This window comes from Aythya fuligula, chromosome 24, assembly GCF_009819795.1.
Source record: "Aythya fuligula isolate bAytFul2 chromosome 24, bAytFul2.pri, whole genome shotgun sequence".
Taxonomy (NCBI): Eukaryota; Metazoa; Chordata; class Aves; order Anseriformes; family Anatidae; genus Aythya; species Aythya fuligula.
The window spans coordinates 1824913-1846000 of NC_045582.1; the positions used below are offsets into that span (position 1 = coordinate 1824913).

The 21088-nt window shown below is 51.0% G+C and overlaps 1 protein-coding gene across 2 annotated transcripts in view; it reads right to left on the reverse strand.

The window, feature by feature from the left end:
- Positions 1–759: 759 nt before the first annotated feature.
- The window catches only part of FBXL20 (F-box and leucine rich repeat protein 20), a 33832-nt gene continuing 13503 nt past the window's right edge, over positions 760–21088 (reverse strand). For both annotated transcript variants that reach the window (XM_032202776.1, XM_032202775.1), the window contains exons 3-15: positions 17253–17307; positions 15484–15558; positions 13116–13210; positions 12596–12664; positions 12307–12402; positions 10879–11005; positions 8808–8882; positions 7837–7967; positions 6496–6556; positions 5923–5967; positions 4518–4574; positions 3508–3720; positions 760–2873 (exon numbers count right to left, since the gene is read on the reverse strand). In XM_032202776.1, the coding sequence (XP_032058667.1) occupies positions 2766–2873; positions 3508–3720; positions 4518–4574; positions 5923–5967; positions 6496–6556; positions 7837–7967; positions 8808–8882; positions 10879–11005; positions 12307–12402; positions 12596–12664; positions 13116–13210; positions 15484–15558; positions 17253–17307 (1207 nt within the window). In that variant the 3' untranslated portion in view covers positions 760–2765. The remainder of the gene's footprint in view (positions 2874–3507; positions 3721–4517; positions 4575–5922; positions 5968–6495; positions 6557–7836; positions 7968–8807; positions 8883–10878; positions 11006–12306; positions 12403–12595; positions 12665–13115; positions 13211–15483; positions 15559–17252; positions 17308–21088) is intronic.

The following is a 21088-nucleotide window of genomic DNA, read 5'->3' on the forward strand; positions in this document are numbered from 1 at the left end:
GGCCCTGATGGACCCGCCCCCCCCAAAACGTGACGGTGCCCCCCCCAGAGCAGTGGGGGGGGGCACAGAGCAGCTGGAGGTGGGGGCAGGGAGCTCTCGGCCTCCATTTAATAGCCCCAAATGCAGCTCCTGGGGGTGTGGGAGGGGGGAGGCAGCAAGCTGGGGGGGCCACTTAGGGGGGGGCACAGCCCTGGTGCACCACCCAAACCCCCCCCTTTTCTGTTCCCCCCCCCCCCCATGGTCACGAACTGGTCACGAGAGCCCTGAGCTCATGCTGGTGCTGGGCCAACCCCGTGGGGGGGGGGCTGAGGGGAGGGGATATGCAAATCCAAGCTTGCTCATTGGCTGTTATCCACACGGGGGGGCAGGGCTTGGACCTCCCCCAGGCGATACACGTGGGGGGGCAGCACCCATGGGACCCCCCCAATCCGCAGTCAGCCCCCACAACAAGGCCCCATTGCCCTCATTGACTCCCGGGGGTGCTCGATGCTGCTGCCCCCTCCCTTTCATGGCCCCCCCCCCCCCAAAAAAAATACACCAAATCCGGGCCCAAATGCCCCCCCTGGTACTTAATGCCCCCCAAAAAAGGGCCCTGAGCCCCCCCCAGCACCCCTCACCCCTCCAGAGCAGCCCTAAGAGGGTCGGGACCTTTGTCGAGAGCCCCCAGTGCCCCCACCCCGCAGCCCCCAGCCCTGTTTATTCCAATTCCCCCCCCCCGCCCCCCATTTCTCCCTAGAGAGGCGCTCCCCCCGGTAAGGCGAGGCTTGGAAAATGGTGTTTATTGGTACTTTATATAAATACAAACACCGGGGAGAGTCCATGGAGACACAACCGCCTGCAGGACGCTGCGCGCCGCCCCCCTTCCCCCCCCCCCGCCCGAAAAACACCACCAAAGGGAACGGAGGAGGCTTTGGGTTCAGGATTCGGGCCTTTTTTCCCCAAAAAAAAAACCTGCTACGAGGCAGCCGCAGCCCGCTCTCGGCTCCTCCTGGCTCAGCACCCCCCCACCCAAAAAATAAAAAATTAAACCAGAGCAGGGAACGCTGTGGGGGGGAGGGGGGGGTGCGGAAGGTGCTTTGGGTAAAATTTGGAGGATTTGGGTAAATGGCAGCGACTGCGAGCAGCTGGGGAGGGAGCTGACAGCTGCCCCCCCCCCGCAGGCTCCGTTAAACACACACCGGGGGGGGGAAAAAGGCCGGGTTATAGGGGGCTGGTGGCCCTCAGCGACCTTCGGAACAGCCTCAGAGCAAGCCCCCGGCCCTAAAGGAGCCCTGGGGACCCCAAAAGCTGCTCCCCACAGCGGGACTCCAGCAGGAGGGGGGAGCCCCCGATTTAAGACGTGCTCCTGGCTACGCTTTCCCCAAACCCTGCCCCGGTACCCCCTCGGCCGATCTCCCCCTTTGAAGCACCAGGGTCAATTCTGCCTGAAACACCCCAAAAGCGGCTGCTGTGGGCACCCCCTGGGCTGGCAGATGGAAAAACCTCTTTTTCACCTCTTTTTCACCTCTTTTTCACCTCCTTTTTCACCTCCTTTCACTCCTTTCATCCTTCACTTACCTGCAGAAGATGCCGAAGGGAGAAAAACGCCCGGCCCTGGGTGCCCACGACCCCGGGCACGGCCCCGCTGCGTTACGGGGTCCTTGGCTCCCGGCCGGGGCAGGGAGCAGCAGCCCCGAATTCCCTACTTCGCTTTTTGTAGGGGGGGGAAAAGGGGGGAAAGGAGAGGCGGAGCGGGGGACTTACGGTCACCGGAACGGGCTCTAACTCGTCCCCCTACATCGAGGGGGATTTCTCACCCCTGGGGTAAAACCTGAAATGCAAAACAAACGCAGCCAGCCTCTGGGTAAAACAGGCTGAGGAGCGCAGCTGGTTTAGGGTGGAAAAACCTTAAAAACCTTCCCAAAGGGTCGCTTCAGGCTCCCAGTGACGGGGAAAAAAAAAAAAAAAAAAGCTCAGATTGTTTCCATGACTTTCATTTGGTGAATCTCAGAAGGGCTGAATTACAGAGCGGGAGGGGGAGAAAAAAAAAAAGAGCAGGGTGTGGGAAGGGTAAAACAAAACAAAAAAAAAGAACAAAACTGAGCCTGACGTTACAGACTTGGAGCTACATCACAACAACCTAGGGAGGTGCTGAGCCGGGTGCTGCCGAGCACGGAGGCGGCAAACCTTCGACGTGAGCGTGCCCGGCCGGGAAGGGGAAGCAGAGGAGCACGAGGGAGCTGCGCTGGCTCGTCCCCTCGCTGAAAAACGGACACGGAACTCGTTGGGGTTTTCTTTTCCTGTTTTTTTTTTTGTTTGTTTGTTTTCCTTCCCCCTCCTGGCCAGCGGATGCAGGGTTCAAGCACGATCCGTCCTCTCCCTCTCCCTGTTTCCGAGGGCTGCAGTCACCGCTCCAACCTCCTCCTCCTCCTCAGCAAACAAAGTCCGTTGGGCTTCCCAAAAGCCTCCTCTCCGCAGCGCTTTTGTCCGAGCATGCCCAGCAGGAATGGTTCCGAGTTCTCCCAAAGCCACCTACAGAAAAAAAAAAAGCCGAGGGCTCCAGCTCCGGGAGGGCGCGGAGAGTTCAGCGGTTCGCTGGAGCAGGTGGGGGGGGTGCGGATGGATGCGGATGGGTGGCTACAGGGTGGGGGGGCCTGGCGCCGTGGCCCCGCTCACTGGCCCCTTGCGAATGACTCTGGGATCGCTTTCCTCGAGGGTTCTGGTGTCCACCGTGACTCTGGGGGTGTCATTAAATACTCAGTCCGCGAGGCCGGCCGCCGCCGCCGTCATAGGATGATGCAGCATCTGCAGAAGCGCTGCCTGCTGCCCCCCACCGACGGGGGGGGGGTCACGGGCGCGAAGTAGGCATGGACTTTGATGTTGGGGAGGTGGGTCTGCAACGACAAGCACAGCACAGCCCGCGGGGTAAAAACGGGATTTTTATATTAAAAAAAAAAAAAAAAAAAACTCCTTCGGTTCAATGCTGTGATTTCCACAAACGGCGGATTGGCAAATTCTGGTAGCAGAAAACAGCTGCAGGGAGGGGGAACTGGTGACACCCCTTCCTCTGCATTAATCCCGCACTGAATTCGGGGAACAGAACAGCTCTGCTCCGACCTCGTGCACTCTGCAAACCAGCCCGGACTCCTATCCCTCTCTAATGGATGAGGAAACTGAGGCACGGGGCTCAGGGTGCCTCAGACGGCCCCACGGCTACCGACAGAGCTGCTCCGGCTCCTCGCCCACCCAAACGGCCCCGTAGCAATTACCAAAAAAAAATCAAAAACAAAACAAAAAAAGACACAGCAATTACATTTCTCCCTGACCAGCCAGCATCCAGCCCCACTCAAGCTTCCGAGCACAGGAGCACAACTAATTCTATTAATTTGGTAGGTGATTGACCTCAATATTTTCAGACCAAGCACCAGACCACGAGGAACCTACAGCCTCAGCCCCTCCAGACAAAGCGACCAAGTCACAGCCCTGGCCGTGCTTTTATTAACGACTATTACTAGTATTAATTTTTACCCTGAGTCTCTTGATCCCCGCCCGCGTGATCTGCTGGCAGTCGTACAGTTCTATCCTCTCCAGGCTGTGGCAGCTTTTCAGGTGCTCCAGGGAGGCGTCGGTGATCAGGGGGCAGTTGTCCAGCTCGATCACCTCCAGGCGGTCGTGCGCGCAGGCGCCGTTTCCCAGGTGGCGGATCCCGTCGTCCGTGATCAGCTCGCAGTGGGACAAGCTCTGCACCCAAACGGAGGCGGTCAGCGGCCCCTGCCACCAGCAGCCACCAGCAAAACGCCCTGCCTGGGGGGTTTGGGCCAGGGTTTGTAGGTGCAACACCCGCGGGTTTGCCCCACGGGTGCTCTCCGTGTGCTGGAGGCACCCCTGGAGTCCCAGGGGGGGAAGGTGAGGGGAAAGGATCTCAGGACAGCAAATGCTCACTGCAAGGGAACAGAAAAATGCCTCTGCTGTTGAAGAAGCCCCCTCTGTAAAACCTATGGCCCCCCACATCACAGGCAGGACCCTGGCGCTGGGTGTAAGCAGCAGCAACAATGCAGCATCACCAATGCTTGGTGCTTTTTTGGGCTGCACGCTGCAGCTTCTGGAGGAGGAAGAGGGCTTGGAAGAGGGCTTGGTCTAGGAGAGGGCACCAGCCTGCTGCTTTTCACAGGGGCACAGGTTATTGTGGGCCCAGCTCCTTGTTCCAGGGGCTGCAGGCTCCTCTCCCACACGGTTACCGACAGCCTGCCTCGTGGACAGATTCTGCTAAGCGTGTTGAGGAAAACCAGAGGCTGCTGTCAGGAGAATTCAGTGTCCTCCAGCTCATTTTCAGGCAGCTGTGGGTGCCTGGCACACGATTCATGCTAGCAGTAGGGGAGGGACAATAGGTTCTCCGGGGTCAAGTTTCTAGCTGAATTCTTCCAAGACTTCGCAACACATCAGTGAAGTCAGAGAGACAAATAAATCCCCGCAGGCAGGGCTCGAAATCCCTTTGTCTGTGGGAAGAAAATACTCAAAGTCTCACTTATAACACTCACCAGAACCTGAAGCCGCGGACAGTGTATGGAGAGCTGGATGAGCGTACTGTCTGTTATCTGGAAAAGAGAAAAGCTTTTCAGGTCGGACGCTTGGCACAAGGACTTTTTACCCCTCTACCAAAGACCAACTGCAAATTTCTGCCTAATCTGTGACCATGTTCGACACAGGCATCGTCCTGAGTGCCTCAGGACCCATCTCCTGCGTGACCAGGCTCCAGAGGTACGCATTTCTCTGCTCCCTTACACAACTCAACTCGTGTCCTTCAAGGACTGCCGGGGCACTGGCGCTGCTGCTGTTCTGAGCCTCCTGGAGCAGCTCTTGTGAAGCAGGCGGGCAGAAACACGACGACTCCTAAACGTTTGTCTCTGAAGTACAAGGAGGTGTTCAAAGCCCTTCCACCAGCTCCGTGCACTGAGCTGTTCGTTATTTCTTCGGGAAGAAAGCGCCTCGGCACAACGGGTTTCTCATTTAAGGCCTTCAGAGGGAACTTGCTGCGCTGCCTTTATTCGGTGCAGCCCAAGGACACAGCCCAATTTTTCTTCTTCCTTTTTGGGTTAACTTTGAATGGCTTCCTGTCTGGACTACTGTCGTTTCCTCCTACGACCTCCTGAATTTCTGCCCCGTAAACGCCAGGAAGCACCGAGCGCTGGGGTCGCTTTGTTCTCATCGCAGGAAGCAAAACCCAGGGACCTCAGTCAGCTCCAAATCCGTCCTTAAGGCTGGAAATTTTTCCTGGGGTCCTGAGTAACTTCAAGGATTTTTCCCTGTCAAGGTAACCAGCTTATGGCACATCCCTACAGGACAGCACAGCCCTGGAACTAAGGAGGACATCTGCAGGATAGGGATGTCCACAGACAACAACATCCAGCTCGTTACACTGCACCCCACTGCCTTTGAGGAAGGCTAAGACTAGAACGGGCACCCTGGTTTTATTTCAAGTTGTTTCCATGTCCCTTGTACAGAATTCACCGCTGTTCCAACAATCTGCTGTTTTTCTCCATGAAAATAAAAACAACCGACCCAATTTCCTTTATTCCTAGCAGTATTATACGGCACAAAGCTTCCCTACATGCAAAGATTTTATTCTGGGACTTTATCTTGTATTGTGTGAGTTATGACCTTTGACACATGACCTCCTAGACACATCTCACTGCTATTAAAGATCTATTTTATTACCCTTACAGTAGCATTTATTGCTATGAAATACAAACAAAGGATTACACTACAAAGTCAACGCTTTCTTGTCCAAAGATAGCTGATCTTTTTCCTCAGGATCCTAAATCAAGCTCCCATTTGGAGCCAACTTGCTGCTTTTTCACTATCTTTCCACACCACTGTGATTGTGCTAAAAAACAAACAAACAAACAAAAAAAACAAGTAACTGCCAGAGGTGGCACCTCCTACCTGGACGCACTCTTCTAGGTCCATTTTTTCAAGCTCGTGGCAGTTCTGGGAACAAGCAGAGGACCAAACACAAAAGTCAGTGTGAAGTTTAGACAGCAAACACAAAGACGTCTACAAGACAGACAGCCCTTTTTAGCAACAAACGTTTTTCTCTGTGAAACAATGGGATGGAAAAGAAATTCTGCTGTTTCTTTATGAACACCACCAAACAGTAAGGGAATCTAGCAATTTCACTCATTTAAACACACTGAGATTTTTATTTTTTTTTAAATTATAGAAAGTAAAGGGGTTTAAATGCAGGGTCAGTTGTACAGAACACAGATTAATCTAGGACAAACATTCAATTTTGTTGCTCCCAAGTATTTAACATTTCGCTTAGTTCAGATGCAAGTCCTCTGAGGTGTGTGGGTCAGGACAATGCTTAAGATACCAGAAATTATGTACAACCTGGCTTCCATCCACACTTCAAGAGGAAAAGCATTACAACACTCGAGAGACAAGGGTGCTGTTCGTTCATATCCATCACGAAAAGAAAGCAAAGATACTTGAGGGAGAGTGGAAACGAGCACTTACCCTAGCTAGAGTAGTAAAGCCCACATCTGTTAGCTGAGAACACCTTGCAACTTCTAATATTCTGCACAGAAAGAATTGATAATAATCATGGTGGAGTCGTTTTGCTTTTCAGAGTTTCATTAAAAGCTTCCAGCAACCCAGAAAAGCCTGCCCCCGTTTAGGCTGTGCTCTCTGAGGATGATCTGCACAGAGCAGCCACCCTCTACACCTGAGCGTAGGTCACAGGAGAAGAAAAGGAGAAGTCAGGCCAAAGGGGAACTCCAAGGCTCGCTCAGTCCGTGCCTGCTACGAGGCAGGGCAGGTCTGGTCTGACAAATGTTGGACTAAGGAGCTCAAAAAAGCCCCCAGTGCTCTGGTTTCTACCCCAAACGCAGAGCTCATCATGAGAAGTGTGCAATACAAGTCAGGAGGCACCACAACCCACCAGAGGGACGCTGAAATAAAATATTTAACGCCTCGACAGAAGAGCTTCAGGTCTTCTCTGCTGTGCCAGCAGACAGGCTTTCTTACTGCAGCTCTGCAGGGGTTTGCTTCACAGCACTAACATTTATCTGCCTTTAGAGAAAGGCAAACCAATTTTCCCCAATCCATGTGGAACTCCGGCTGAACACACACAGAAACGGCCTGAACTGAAGCCACGTTTTGCCATCCCCTTTCCCAACCAGTTTCCATGTACTCGCACCCTGCACTTTACACCACGATTCTTTCAAGGAGCTTATTGTGGGAAATAGATGCTCCCCCCCCCCGTGTATTTTATGCTAATTACTAGAGGCCACCCAGCTCTTACAGATGCCAGATTAAAACCATCTCTTCTTCCTGCACCTGGCCATTTTCTGAATTATAGCAAAATGTTCCTGGAAAAACTTGTCCTGATTAAAAAAATATATCTTTAAGTAAAAAGCAAGCTAGATGCTGGAAGCCCACCCTTTTGAGCGAAAGCACAAATTCCATCTGCTATAAAATCACTGTGAAAATCCTGCCAGCATCACACGTTACGAGGAAACAATATTGTCTAAATGCATTTTCAGTTCTCAGTACTGAAGTAACCTAACCTCAGCTGTTTTCCACAAAAAGCAGAAGGAAAATACACAATGGTTTGGAGTGAGGCTGCTGCAAACGAGTGCCCTGGCAGCACAGACAGCCGTGGCACGGAGCTCTCCTCCCAGCCTTTTGTCCCCTTGTGTTTGTTCCTAAACTTGAGGGATTTTTTGGGGGGTACACCCACGGTCACCTCGCAGCACAGCAGTAACAAAGCAGCTCCAGCACGGCATGACCGTGTCCCCAGGACCCTCTGCTCACACGCAGGGGTCACCAAAGCTCAGGGACCCGCCGAGAGCTTACCTCAGCCTGGGGCAGTTCTGTCCCAGGGCGTTCAGGATGGCGTCAGTGATGTTACAGCAGCCCGAGGCACACAGGGATTGCAGCTTGTGGCACCCTCTGCATATCGTGATGAGCCCGTCGTCTGTGATTTGCTACGAGAGAGACAAGGACAGCATCACAGGCCGTGACACAGGAGGGGGAAGAGCAACGTGCTGCGCGTTTTCCTCTCAGATTTCCAACCAGGAACTTAACCGAGGCCAAATTCTGCTTCTTTCAACCCACAAACGCGTTTTGGGACTACCACGTGAGAAGTAAGAGCCCACCTCGCAGCCCAGACCCTGCCAAACTCACACCACAGCAACTCCAGCAGCCTGGCTGGGTCCCCAGACACCGAGGGTCCCTCTCATCCCACGTGCTCTGCTCACGGGGCCGGGGCTGCAGCGTAGGGCCCAGCCCCACAGCCCCCAGGGGCCTTGCCCACCTCCCTGGGAGAGGGCCAGGACTGCCCATCCCCACTGCATTGGACCCACTGTGGGATATTACACCCAAAGAACCCGCTTCGGTTTTATTTGGGGCATAAATACGCATTTTTGGCACTGCAGAGCAACTGGTCCTGAGCAGGGAAATCACCCCTCTTGGTTCAGTGTGGGGAGAGCTGGGAGGAAGCTGGCAGGAAGGCCACGCAGGCATTCCAGCCCCCTGGAAAGAATTTCTCCAGCTAGTCCTGCAAGGGAGTTCAGAAGCCCCGCGGGCAGGGCAAGGAGACAAAGCTGAGGAGCTGAATGCAGTGACACTGTTTCGGGGGCTTATTCAACATTGCCGAGCACTCCCAGAAAGCTGGTTTTCATCAACTGTTTTTTTTTAAGAGTCTCGTAAATTTACAACTGCCCTGGCTGCAGAGATGATGTTTCTGGGATTGAGCGCGTTCTGCGTGGTTCTGCTTGGGGATGGCCTCAAAACACAGGCGGGAAGTCACGGGGCAGGTTACTTACTAAGCACGTCTGAAGGTTTAAAGTCACCAGTTCAGGACAATGCGCGCCGATATATTTGAGAGCTTCATCCTCAAGCTGGAAAAAAAAAAAATTCAGAGGCTGAAACAACCTGTTAAATACTTGAAACAGTCTTCAAAAGGAAGCTTTGAGAACAATAAAACGTCTGTGGTTGGGACAGCTGTGGGGGAGGAGGGCGATGCAGTCTCAAAATGCGCAGCAGCAGGCGCGTGCCATTTTGTACATCCCAGGAACAGAGTTCAAAGACCCACAACACCAAGTTACTGATTTAGAGAAGGGCTGATCCGATCAAACGTGTGATTAACAGAGCAAGTCGTGAAGTCAGAAAGTCTTTACGGGAATTAAGGCGACGCTTCACTAGCGAGGGCCCACGAGGACCTGCTTTCACACTGCAACAGCAGGGCTCTCAAAAAAGATGAAGTATTATTTCAACATGAGGAGCACAAACACATCCACGTTGCTTTCTGATGATAAAAAAAAAAAAAAAGCTTGCTATTCTTAAATCTATAAGAACAGATGGCAAATAATTGATAACAAGGATGTACTACCATCAATATTACTCATGACTCTATAAATTACTAGAAACTCAAGCTGTTTCCATGACCTGAATCCTCAAAATAGGCTGAGATTGTTATTATCTTTAATCAAGCCATTTTGACAGCTGTGTATACCCACTTCACATGTTAAAAAAAACACAACAGCAATAAACATTTAACGAAAATTGCCCACTATTGCCCTTACGGCTGGGCTTGCTCAGGCACCCAAGGGTATCACTTCCATTTTGCACACACAATGTGTTGCTGCTCTGCCCATCACCCAACCCTTTTAGGACTTTGTGTCCTTGCAGAAAAGAAATGTGCTTTTTTGTCTGATAAAAACATATAGCTGTTTGTCTATAGGCAGCAGACGAAAATGGCACTAAGTGACTCATTCCTAAGGAATGCCCGCCCCCCAAAAATAAATCCAAACCAAACAAGCGCTGATGGTGTCTGGGGACGAGCACCCAGCAGATGAGAGCGACCAGCTGCCAGGTCCACCTTGGGGCTCCTCAGCTCTCGGCAGCCTCTGGGCCACAGCTTTCAGCCCCTGCAGGGTCAGCTTTCCTCCCTTCCTCTCCTTTTTCAAAAGCAAGATTCGGAGATGCAGCTTTGCTCTTTTCTAGCCTGATCTGTCTGCGTTAAAAAGACTGCACCCCAACTAAGAAATGAGGATTGGTCCCCACGTTCTTTGTGAAAGGGCTTTGCAAGCTCTTGCTCACTGAGAGACTAATGCCCAAGGCTGATGTTCCCTGTGCCCCAGCTCACAATGAATACAGCTCCTTAGTAGAGATGTAGTGCGAATGTTTCCCTGTATTACACTTTCCAGTGATTCACCAGACAAGGAACTGAAGTATGATTAAAGGAAATTAAGTCTAAATATCAAAAAGGGAGCAAACCAGCTTTCAGCTGTGAGAGCTGGCATGCCATTTACGTATCCCAAAGAAAAGCAGCACGGGCTCTGCAGCCTCTTCAAAACGTACTGCTGTGGCTCAGGAGCTACACGAGGGAATAGTATTATGCTCCTGGCTGGCTGCAGAAGTATTTCCAAGGAGTCCCAAACACGGGGATTTCTCTGACCAGCCGGAAGGTCCAAATGACCCGGCAAGGCAATTCTATCACCGCTGCAAATGAAAGCCCTGTCGTGCTTTCTAAAATTTTCTGAGCCTTCAAAACCAGATGGGTCTAGCCACGGATAATCAACTTATCTTTTCTTTAGAAAAAAGAAAATAAAAGTTTGCTCAGTGTGCTCCCGATGGGGGGGAAGAAGAATGGTTCTACAGCTAGATAGGCAATTAGTTCGCTGTCCCACTGCTCACGCTGAGCTCCGGCTATTAAAGAATTTCCAAAAAAAAAAAAAAAAAAAGCAGTTAACCTCCACCAGACAGACCGTGAATAATTGCAGCAATGCAACATTTCTGGGAAGAGAAAACCCCACAGTGCTTCATCCCCAAACACTTGGTTGCAGCAGCCATGAACCAGCTGCTGTGGCTCGCTGGAGCACCGCGGAGCCGTACCTGCGTGCAGCCCTTCAGGAACAGGGCTTTGAGCCCCCCGCAGCCTCGCACCAGGGCCTGGATGCCATCCTTCGTCACTTGGTCGCACCAGGAGATATTCAGCTGTTCCAGCAGCGGGCACCCCTCGCTTGGGAGGCGAAAGGAAAAGCGTGTGGCAGCTTTTTTGCTTTACAAGGACATCCCGCTTCGAGGCAGAACTAGGAATTCCCCAGTTTTGGGACCCACAGGAGCACTGGTGAACACCCACACCCCACGGGGAACGCTTCCTCGTCAAACACCTCCAGGTGTGAGCAGCTTTCCAGAGGCACTGTCAGGAGCTCTAGAGCAGGGCATCAGGAGGGCAAAACAAGGCCAGCGTACCCCCTTCTGGGCACCTCCCCGTCCTACACACACAGTTTATGCACTTTCTGGACCCAAACACAACCAAACTGCCCACAGCCAGAGCCAAAAATCAGGCTGCTCTCCATGCTGCCTCTGACTTTCCAGATCTAACTCTGCATTTACAAATAGCTGCCAGCAGGAGTAACACTCAGTGCAATTGGCAATCAAGAAATATAGATGCTATCAGGTATTTAAGATAGCTGCAGCACAAATTTGACCATTTGAAATTAGAGACAGGGATGAAGACCCTCAAGGGAAGAAAAAACAAGCTCAAAGTACTTTAACACAGCCACAAAAATAACAAAACCATTAATTTTTTTTTTTTAAATCCATGTTTTTCTGTTGGTACCTAGGTGAACCCGCATTTTTTCCCCCGTGATACAGCTTTCCTTTTATTTTTTTTCTGCTGGGATACCACTTGAAATTTTTATTTATTTATTTTTTTTTAAAGCTCGGCCTCCATCGTTACCTTCAGTGTTTTTTTTTTGCCTCCTTTCCTCTGTCCCAATATCTTCCCACCAATGTCTGTCTTTCCCTTCCTTTTCTAGATTACTTGGCAATTCCATTTAGCAGATTTAAGCAGTTACAAGTCTCCTAAGCAGTTTGAAAAGACAAATAGTCACATGCTGGTGTTCACCTTCTGGCTACGTAAACACTACGTATGCAGTGGTACACTTACAGTGCAGAAGCTGGCTGTTAGCAAACCAACATTTAAAAAAGACAAACTAAGCCTTTTTTTTTTTTTTCTCCCTACACCCCCAATCCCTCCTCCATGACTTCAATTCAACGTAATGCTTCTGCTGCAAATAATCGCCAGGATGGATACAAACAAGTTTAAGGGCAGCTCTTATTGCATCCTCCTCCCCTGTCTCTGCAAACCAGGAGGCACAACGTGAACACTGAGCTCTGCTGGGGGATGCCTGAACTCTAAGCACGGTTAAACCTCAGCCTACTTCAGTCTCCTCCAAGGCACACAAGGAACACGGGGCTGCAGCGGGTCACACTACCTGGAATCAACGGGCAAAAGTCAACGTTGTCAACTCCTACCTCAGTGCTTTCAGGGACATGTTGGTTATGGAAGTGCAGGAAGCCAAATCAAGGTGCCTGAGCTTAGAGCAGAACTTACTGAGGCTGGTACACGTACTGGAAGAGAACACATGAGAGACTCTGACATGACAGGCATATTCAAAGCCGTATGCATTTCATACGACACCCATTATATTACCTGCTGCATGCACAAGCCTGGCCTTCCCTTCAAAAAGGAAGCTGAGAATATATCCCCCTTTCCCCCCCGAAAAGGGGGATAACAGTGGAAACAGAAGAGATCATTACTCACGCGTCTGTGATCTTGGTACAGCCATTCAGGTTCAATACTTCAATATTTCTGCAGTTCTGTGCAAATGTCCTTTATTGAATGAAAGGCAAAACACTGTACTTGTCAGGCAATACATTTCCAGGCGTTCTACTGCATTTAACACATCAGATAAAATTTTATAAAATGGTCTCAGGCAAAATAAACAAAAAGTAACCTCACGGTGCCCTGTATCTTGCCCTGGGATTTCACCGAATGGAAATAAATTCATAGATTTCCCAGCCCAAAGGCAAAAGTTTGTGATTTAGCAGCAATTACTGCTTAGCCTGTAGCAGCAGCTGGTATTATTTTAATGAAAACAACCAGCGAGCAAAGTTAAGGAACGATAAAGGTTGCTTCTGTGTTACTGCTCTCAGTGTTTTAAGTCAGGCACAGGCTAAAGATCTCAGTTCCAAAGCGTTTGTGCCTATCAGCCCTCCGTGGCTGGAGAGGCTGAATCACTCTCTACTTTACTTTTAGGAGCAGAAGCGAGCTGTGCCTTTACCTTAATGCGTTGTCTCCCACTCCTAGGCAGCCACGCAGGCTCAGCTTCCTCAAGAACCCCCCGCATCTCTTGGAAATGTTCTCCACTACTCGGCCCTGTTGGAGACAGAAAGAGCTACGTGAAAATCCAGAAGAACCCCAAGTGACTTCAGCATTCAAAAAGCTGAATTCAAACTTCTAACAACAACAGTTTGTTATTCTAGGTCAGACATTGCCACGGAAACAAAAAGTGCCACGGTGATAATCTAAGGCAGGGAGAGGGGAAATTATTCAGCTTCTGAAGATGGAGAGAAAAGGCACCTACGGCTGGAGGAGGCGAGTTCAGGCTGGCAGCTGAGGATTTCCTCCAGCCCAGAGCCCTGGATGTTGATGCAGACTACCCAAGCAGATGGAAAGCAGTACTGCGAATGGATACACCTCAATTTCTATTCAAAATGGAGCTGAGACACAGCTAGCCCACCAGTTTTCCCCTTGCAGAAAAGGGATCCAAACTTTTGTGTTCAACAGATCTGGAGAATGGATTTCCCACCCCCCAACATTTGCAATTGGTGGAAGGCTGCAAAGACCCTAGGACAAGTTAGCATGTAGCCAGGTATTTCTGACTGAACAAAAGCCACTGAGAGCATCAGTAGCAGCGTCCAGGAATTGCACCACCTTCCCCTCCACTTTATTCCACGGTTGCTTATCACACACCAGGAACCCCTCTCAGTTCGTCAAGGCAGCATTTAAGCCCCCTGTAGGGCCAAGGATGTTTTCCTTCTCCCTTCTTCCAACCAAAATAAGTAAGAATCACAAATCAGCAGGCTGGGCACCACGTAATACCACGACTGAAGGAGGGCCACCAGCCCCACCAGAGCTCTGGGGGGGCTCCTGCCAACACCACAGGCCCTGGGGGGCAGTGGGAACAACCGAAAGCCTGACCTGCATGGAAGGGCTGGAGGGTTCCCGAGCAGCAGGCGTACCTTTGTGATTCCTCTGGCCAGCCTACGAAGTCACACGCTTGAACGAGAAGGTTTGAATAAGTCCCATTATAAATGCAATTTACGTCAGCTGCTGGATTTGCATTGCTTTAAAGCAAGAACATTTAGGACATCGGGAGGCCTGGCGGGTGCTCGGAGGTTAGGTGCAACACACCACGGCACCTCCCTTTGAAAGGGGAGGCTGGGACTCGTGGAAGAACACACATTTGATGTGGAAACCATGCAAAAAGCAGTCATGAAGAGCAGGTGGGGCTGTGCCCGCAGCACTCTGCTCTCCCTCCTACACAGACCGAGTGGATCAGCTCCAGCCACGCTTCCTGCTAGACCGGGCACCTCTGGCTGTGCTGCACCTCCGTGCAAGGTATTGGCACACCTCCGGCACGTCCAGGGCACGGTAGGAGATCAGTGCCTGTTATCAGATCAGTATCTGTTATCAACACCACCAGCATCACACCGTGTGCTTCCTGCGAGGAGTCCCAGCCCGGCCAGACTTCAGGCAGGCAGAAGTCACCCAGCGTCACGGGGTGGTGACTTTATCTGGGCATCTCGCTTAGATGGCAGGAAGGTTTTAACTCCCTCCTCCACAAAAACTGAGTGCTTCCCTCCAGTTCCCACAAGGTGTGCGTCTTCAGCCATCGCCTGCTTCACGTCTACAGTACGTGGAACGATGTGCTCTCTATCTCCCGCCTCCAAAACAGTTCAAAGAGCAAATGAATATTGTGAGAAACCAAATATTCTGGTAAGAAACAAGCTTCTCGTAACTTTGTTTTGTTCTCTTATCCTGATAAATGAAATTTCAGCTTTTAGATGACAGCAGCATCCCTTCCTGTCGGCGCTAACTAGACCGCATCTGACAGATTTAGAAAGGCTGCCACGAAGCACTGCCAAAGCTGCATCTTTTAGGAACAACTCTGCCCCTGGTGCCCCTGAATCCTCCACATTTACACCGCATTTCTCTATATTAAAAACAGATGGGAAAAGAGAGATGTTGCAGGCCACGTTTCAAGAGACATTCAGAGTCTTAGTCCAGGTCAGTGCCGTGATAGGATTTTTGTTTTTTGAGTCAAAGGAAAAGCAGCCTGAGTTCTGCTCTGCATTACTAATTTTCCTCAATACACCTATTTACTTATTCCTGCTTTTAGAACACGTGCATGTAAAACCTCTCCATTACTATCTTTAAGTCTTGATACAGATATGTAATTCTGTCCATTTTCAAAAGCTGAATGGATTGCCAAGACTTTAAAGACTCCCTGAAGCTAAGAAGAACTGAAATTAATGATTTCTATCTCCAGGGAAGGTAGAAGGGGTTACGCTGGGAGTATTAATCCATCCTAGGCTGTAATTACATTTTAACAAGAAAAAATGGGTTTGTATGTCGCTTAATTATACCTCAATATCCCTCTGGAAATCAAACAGGTCAATTCGCTGCCAGTTACTGCCATCCAGGGCCAGAACATTCCATGCCTTTATCAGGGGAAAAAATGTAAACGTGTTGTTAATATGTAAAAAAAAAAACCACCAGTGGGGACCTAGTCACAGTTCGTTCCATTCAGAAACAACATTTTGTCTCGGGGGAAAACCCAACAAGTGATTAGGGCCGATAAGGAAGGATCCCATCAGAGGTGGGGGAGGCTGGCACCCTGCACACCTTCTCCTACCTCCAGCAGGAAAAGGTGCTCAAGGCCCTCACTGATCAGTGCTACGTCCCCCAGACAAATTCAGAGCCTTGTAAGATGCCCAGGTGAAGCATCCAGCTCCCGAGAGCCGTGCATCACTGCTGCAGTACCTCTGACTTAGAGTGGGTTTTGGTTTGTTAAGCAGGCAGGGGTGGACAAATCAATAAATAAAAAATAATTTTAAAAAACCCTCTCATATCGCTATATTGCTTATGATACAAATGAGAACTGGGAATTGAATTTTTTTTTTTTTGTGCCTTAATAAATCAAGGTTTTCAACAGAGTTGAAAACAGCTGTCAATACTGTACGTGAAGTTTTAATTGCATCATCAAAGCAAACAGCTGAGTCTCGTAACAGCCGTGAGTCCATCGTTATGAAAGAGTGTGCACATGCAGGCATGTTCCTGTATGACACCTATGACAAGCACTGAGCCACATCTCCAGCACAACATATAACTAGTTCTTGTGCAAGTCACGCAGGGACTTAGAGCAGCTCACAGAACTGAGTGGTGATGGACTTTCTGCGTTTGCAACCTCATTACAGGTGCTTGTTTTAACGCCTGGTTATTGGCGAGGGGAAGCTCCAGTGGAGGAGAAACCCACCAGCAGGTGCAAGCTGTAACCCTGCGTGTTTTTATGTCTAATGGAGGGATCTCTGCATACAAAAACGGGCTGTCAGTGCTGGAGCAGTGACCTTCAGCTGGAAGAGCTTTCATCGGAAGATCTGCGTTATTCTGAGAACATGGGACCGTAACCACACTGCTTGGACATCACGGGGCTTTTAAAAATGCAATTAAAAATGTTTAAGCATGTTGCATTTTGTATTTTTGTATGATCTTAGTGACGAGCCAGTTATGGTTCGGGTTTGACCTGAACCAGGTTCTGTCAGGATGAAGCACCTGAACACATCTGACAGCTTTAGGTGGCTGGGCCTGCAGGTGGAGTTTTCCCAAGCGAATTATCCAAGCTGGGTCTCGCTACCTGAATCCCACAGAACTACGAGATACTTAAGGAAAAAAACAGTGTAAACAAGACACTCCTTTTTCCTTCTACACTTGTATCAGCTAAATCCAAGTAGGAAAGTAAATGCTCGTTGACTGTGCAAGTATCCTTGTGAATCAAAATTTCTTTGCTTTCAACAAAAAACCAAGGAAGTTTTAGACTCATCCACACATCACAGCTGAAGCTCAGTGTAGGCCTCCTGTACAAAGCCCAGGTTGTTGGAAGAGCTCTGTCCCTTTCAGTCTGCTCAGGGCCTTGGGTGCCGTTAAAATGTGTTCCAGCTTTGATTTCAGCAGCCATCAGAAGTTTCTGGCATCCCCCTTTAGTACGGGACACTAAATAACAATAGTTGAAACATCCTGTGCACAAAGCTCCCCTGTACAAATCCCCCAGGTCTCAAATGCCAGGGAGGGCTGGAGGCGAGAGCCGTGACAGTCCCACAAACCACGAACAACCACCAGCAAGGAGGAAGGTTCTTACCCTGGAGACCTGAGCACAGCGACACAGAGTGACCACATCCAGGAAGGAGAAAATTCTGCAACAGAAAGAAAGACACCTTTTGGTTATCCACATCTACAACAAAGGGAACGTGAAAAAAAAAAAAAAAAAGGAAAAACAATGGGAAAAAAAAAAAAGGGCTGGAGACAGCAAAACTTCTTTGCAAATCAGTCGAAAGCTGAACGGTGAAAAGAAGTGCAAACCTAGCAGTTAACGAATGAAAGCAGAGACACTGATGTACTGGGAGCGCTGACCTTACACCCCGCAGCGTTCAGTGAACAGGATGAGCAGGCACTGAAGCAGATGGGTGCAGGCATCGTACAGCTTAACACCAGTTGGGTCAGGATAGGGCTGAATAAAGTCACTTTTGGCTGTGCTGGCTCCTCCCTGACATGAGAGTAGTGTTGGTGTGCTCTGTGCTCCACCAGCCCTCTTTGCTACGCATGCTCCTCTGCTGGGCACACCCCGAGCTCTGGCCACCACCCCAAATTGCTGGCCTGCTCACTTGGGAGTTTGGCAGTGAGACTTGGCAGTGCCAGAGCAGGGTAAGACATCGATGCGTTTATCTCAGGCACCTCCACCTGAAAGCACAAAGTACCGTGCCCATTGAAAGCTCCCAGATCTGTATCAATCACGTATCTTTATCAATATGTCTTTATCAATAGTATCGTTTTATGGTGTACCGTTATTCGGTCGCATGTCAAAAACAGAAAAGGCCAAGTGGTGAGTGGAAAGCTAGCAAAGCTTCATTCTCTGTGACAGCAGTTATAAAGCCATAGGATGCAATGTTTTTGGAAGGAAAATCACAGAATTATAGAATCATTAAGGCTGGAAAAGATCTCCACACACCTCCCCACAAGGTGGTGGGCTTGGGAGGGTGAACAAAAGCTCTCCCACGTCCTCAGGAGAGCTGCCTGTGCTGGAAGAGCCTCTCTGGAAGAGATGCTGCCAGCAGCGAGCTCTTTGAGACCCAAATGCCCTGCACTAACGCTTACTGAAACTCTCCTGCTGAAGAGGAAAGCCGCACGAGGTGCTCATCTACCCAGATATTCACAAAGAAGGCATCTGAATAAACAGCACAGGGGCTGATAAAGCTGGGGGGAGAGCGCTGGGAACAACAAACACGGTGTGCACACAGACAAACTGCACTTTGTCCCAGAGATAAAGGAGGAGGATCACCTCGGCTCCTGCTACGGACCTGGGAGGCAGCACGCACGTTAACATGCCGTGCACATCCACAGCCACAAAGTAGATTCCCAAATTTGAGGAGAGGACAGAAGCCAGACTGAGGTGACGTTGTAGGGTGCAACCATGCGATTTCCGACCTAGCAGGTAGCCACAGAGCACTTCAGATACATCCGCAGATCCCCGCTCACTTCTCACTGCCTAGGAACAAGCCTTCCCTTGAAATAAACGTTATTTATGTCTGCATGTATGCAAGAGCTGAGGATTTATTTAGCACAATATGAATGAACAACAATACAAGGAAAGCCTGGGGAAGTGAGAGAAGCTGGGGAAAATTCCTACTTTTACCCTGGATTCCCAGCACAGGAGCTCAGAAACCACCTCCATGGGAACAGTGGCTAAGTCAATAACTAGGTACACTTCTACATTTTCATTAAAATCGCTTTCTCTGTGGAAATCCCAGGCTATTAATAACCCCCTCATCCCTCTGTCAGGGCCAAATTCTTTTCTGTTTCCTGCTCCTCCCTTCCCAGCCTGCCCACACAGCAGAGGGGATGCCAGCACTGAATGCTTGCCCCTCACCTCCCAAGCTCACATTTCGGAGCTTCGCCAGGAGCTGCCCTGCTGCTGGGGGGCTCCTGGGACACGCAGCCCCCCCCTCCTGCTCGCTGCGAGGCCAAACTCTGCGAGGGGAAGGAGAAATTCTGCTGCTCCTGGGCGCTGGGGTGCCAGCCTGCACAGCACCTCGACAGGAAACCCACGGACCCCAAGAGGATTTGGGGACTTCTGCTCTGAAAAGCCTACGAGCATTTCTCATTTCTGCACTGCTCTGGCGTTCGCTGGGGAATATTAGCCAGTGACTCAGCAGAACGTGCTGCAAAAAAATCACTCTTCCAGCAGCAGGGCCACGCTGGCTCCAGCCACAGCCCTTGTGCAAACTGCTGGGAGCAGCAGGAGCACGGCTCAAGTCCCGCAGGCACAACGGCCTCAAGTTCTATAAAACAGCCCCAAGGACGGGCTGCTGTTTCTCCGAGGAGCTGCTGGGGAACCTCAAACCACCCCAAATCCCACCACCAAGCTGCCTGCCCTAGCAGTGACCGAGCGTCTGCCTTCACCCAACACAAGTACAGCACGGGACATCAACATTGGGTTTCTTTTCAGCAATCTGCACAGGGTAAAGCAAAGTAACCTACACGGTCACTTGAAATAACTACAAGCAAGCCTGACGACAAGGCAGCATCCTGGGCTGACAGGAAATCTGGATAAAAATCGTCATCTCCAGACACAGCAGTAGCAGGGCACCAGAAAGCAGCCGCCCGGCCCCTTGGGACTGTTCCAAGACACCAGATCCCTAACAAATATCTGCTGCTTTGCTCAGATTCCGCTTCTCCGGTGAAAGAAAGCAGAAAAGAAGTCAGCAGCAGCAGGTTGAAGAGCGCTGCCTGAGTAACGTCTTCCTGGCCCTGCCTTCGCTGGGCAGCTGGGCGATCGCAGCTCCGCCGACCGCTCTCCTCCTGCACTCGCCTTTCTGCTCATCAGGGCCAATGATAAGAAAATAGCCTCACCGGTCACTTCGTCATCAAGCAGGGGCCAACAACGAAGGCAGGCCGAGCCCTCCCCAGCGGAGTTCAGCAGGCCTGGCACTGCGTCAGATTGAAGCCTCCTGCTGCAAAGCGGCTCGCTGCGGGCGGTGGCGAGGCAGTGGGGCCAAGCAGGCTTTGGAACACGTTGCCTTGCCCGAGCAGCCCGGCAGCAGACAATTTAGCTAAAACACACTGTGGCTGGAGCCTTTTTTCAGGTTTCAGCCTCTTAATCCACTGCGGATTTTCTAGGGCTGCTCCTCACTTTCCCCCTGCTGCTCTAATTAGATTAGGGCCAAGACTGATGAGGTGCCTGGCAGCTGTAGGCTCTGGGGTGAGCCAGCCCAGACCTTCACCTTCCAAAACCAGCAGCACCAGTGGCCCACTGCTCAAGCTGAATTTCTCTCCTTTCCCGTTTTAGCGGAGGGGGCACAACGGGTGTCCCCATGGCCTCTCTGCCACCAGAGCTCCAAGCAATGACACCAGGCGGAGGGCAGGACGTGGAGCTGGAGCAAAAGCTGCTTATGCCACAGGAGACCTGGCCCGGCCTGCCTGCCACCCAGAGGGGACACAGACAGCTCCCAAGACCACCTAACCCCACAGGCACAGCGGTTCAACAGCCCAACACCATGCTGAGAGCAGCGGGCACCAGCGGCACCTCAAGGCCTGGGCCTGGGCGGCAGCGGAGGGGACACACACCTGGGGCAGGCCATGGCGGATGGAAACCAGGGGAAGGGACCCAGCCAGAGCCGCCTAGAGAGGAGCTGGCAGCACCGAAGTAACCGAGACAGCCAGCAGAATCCTGCTTTTTCCTGGTCTGGCTCATTTTTAAGAGCATCAAGCTCATGTGCAAGCCCCTGGAAGCCCAGTGGGCAGAAGCAGACAAGGCTGAGGCAGGACTAGGCTCGGGGCCATCGGCTGGGCTCTGGGCCCAGGTGCTGCGGGACAGCTTTGTTTAAGAGTGCTCCTCAGCCAAAACCATCACTGTGTGGCAGCAACACGGCGGGCAGGACACCACAAATGGTTCCTGAAGTCGGCCTCGCGGGCGCTTCA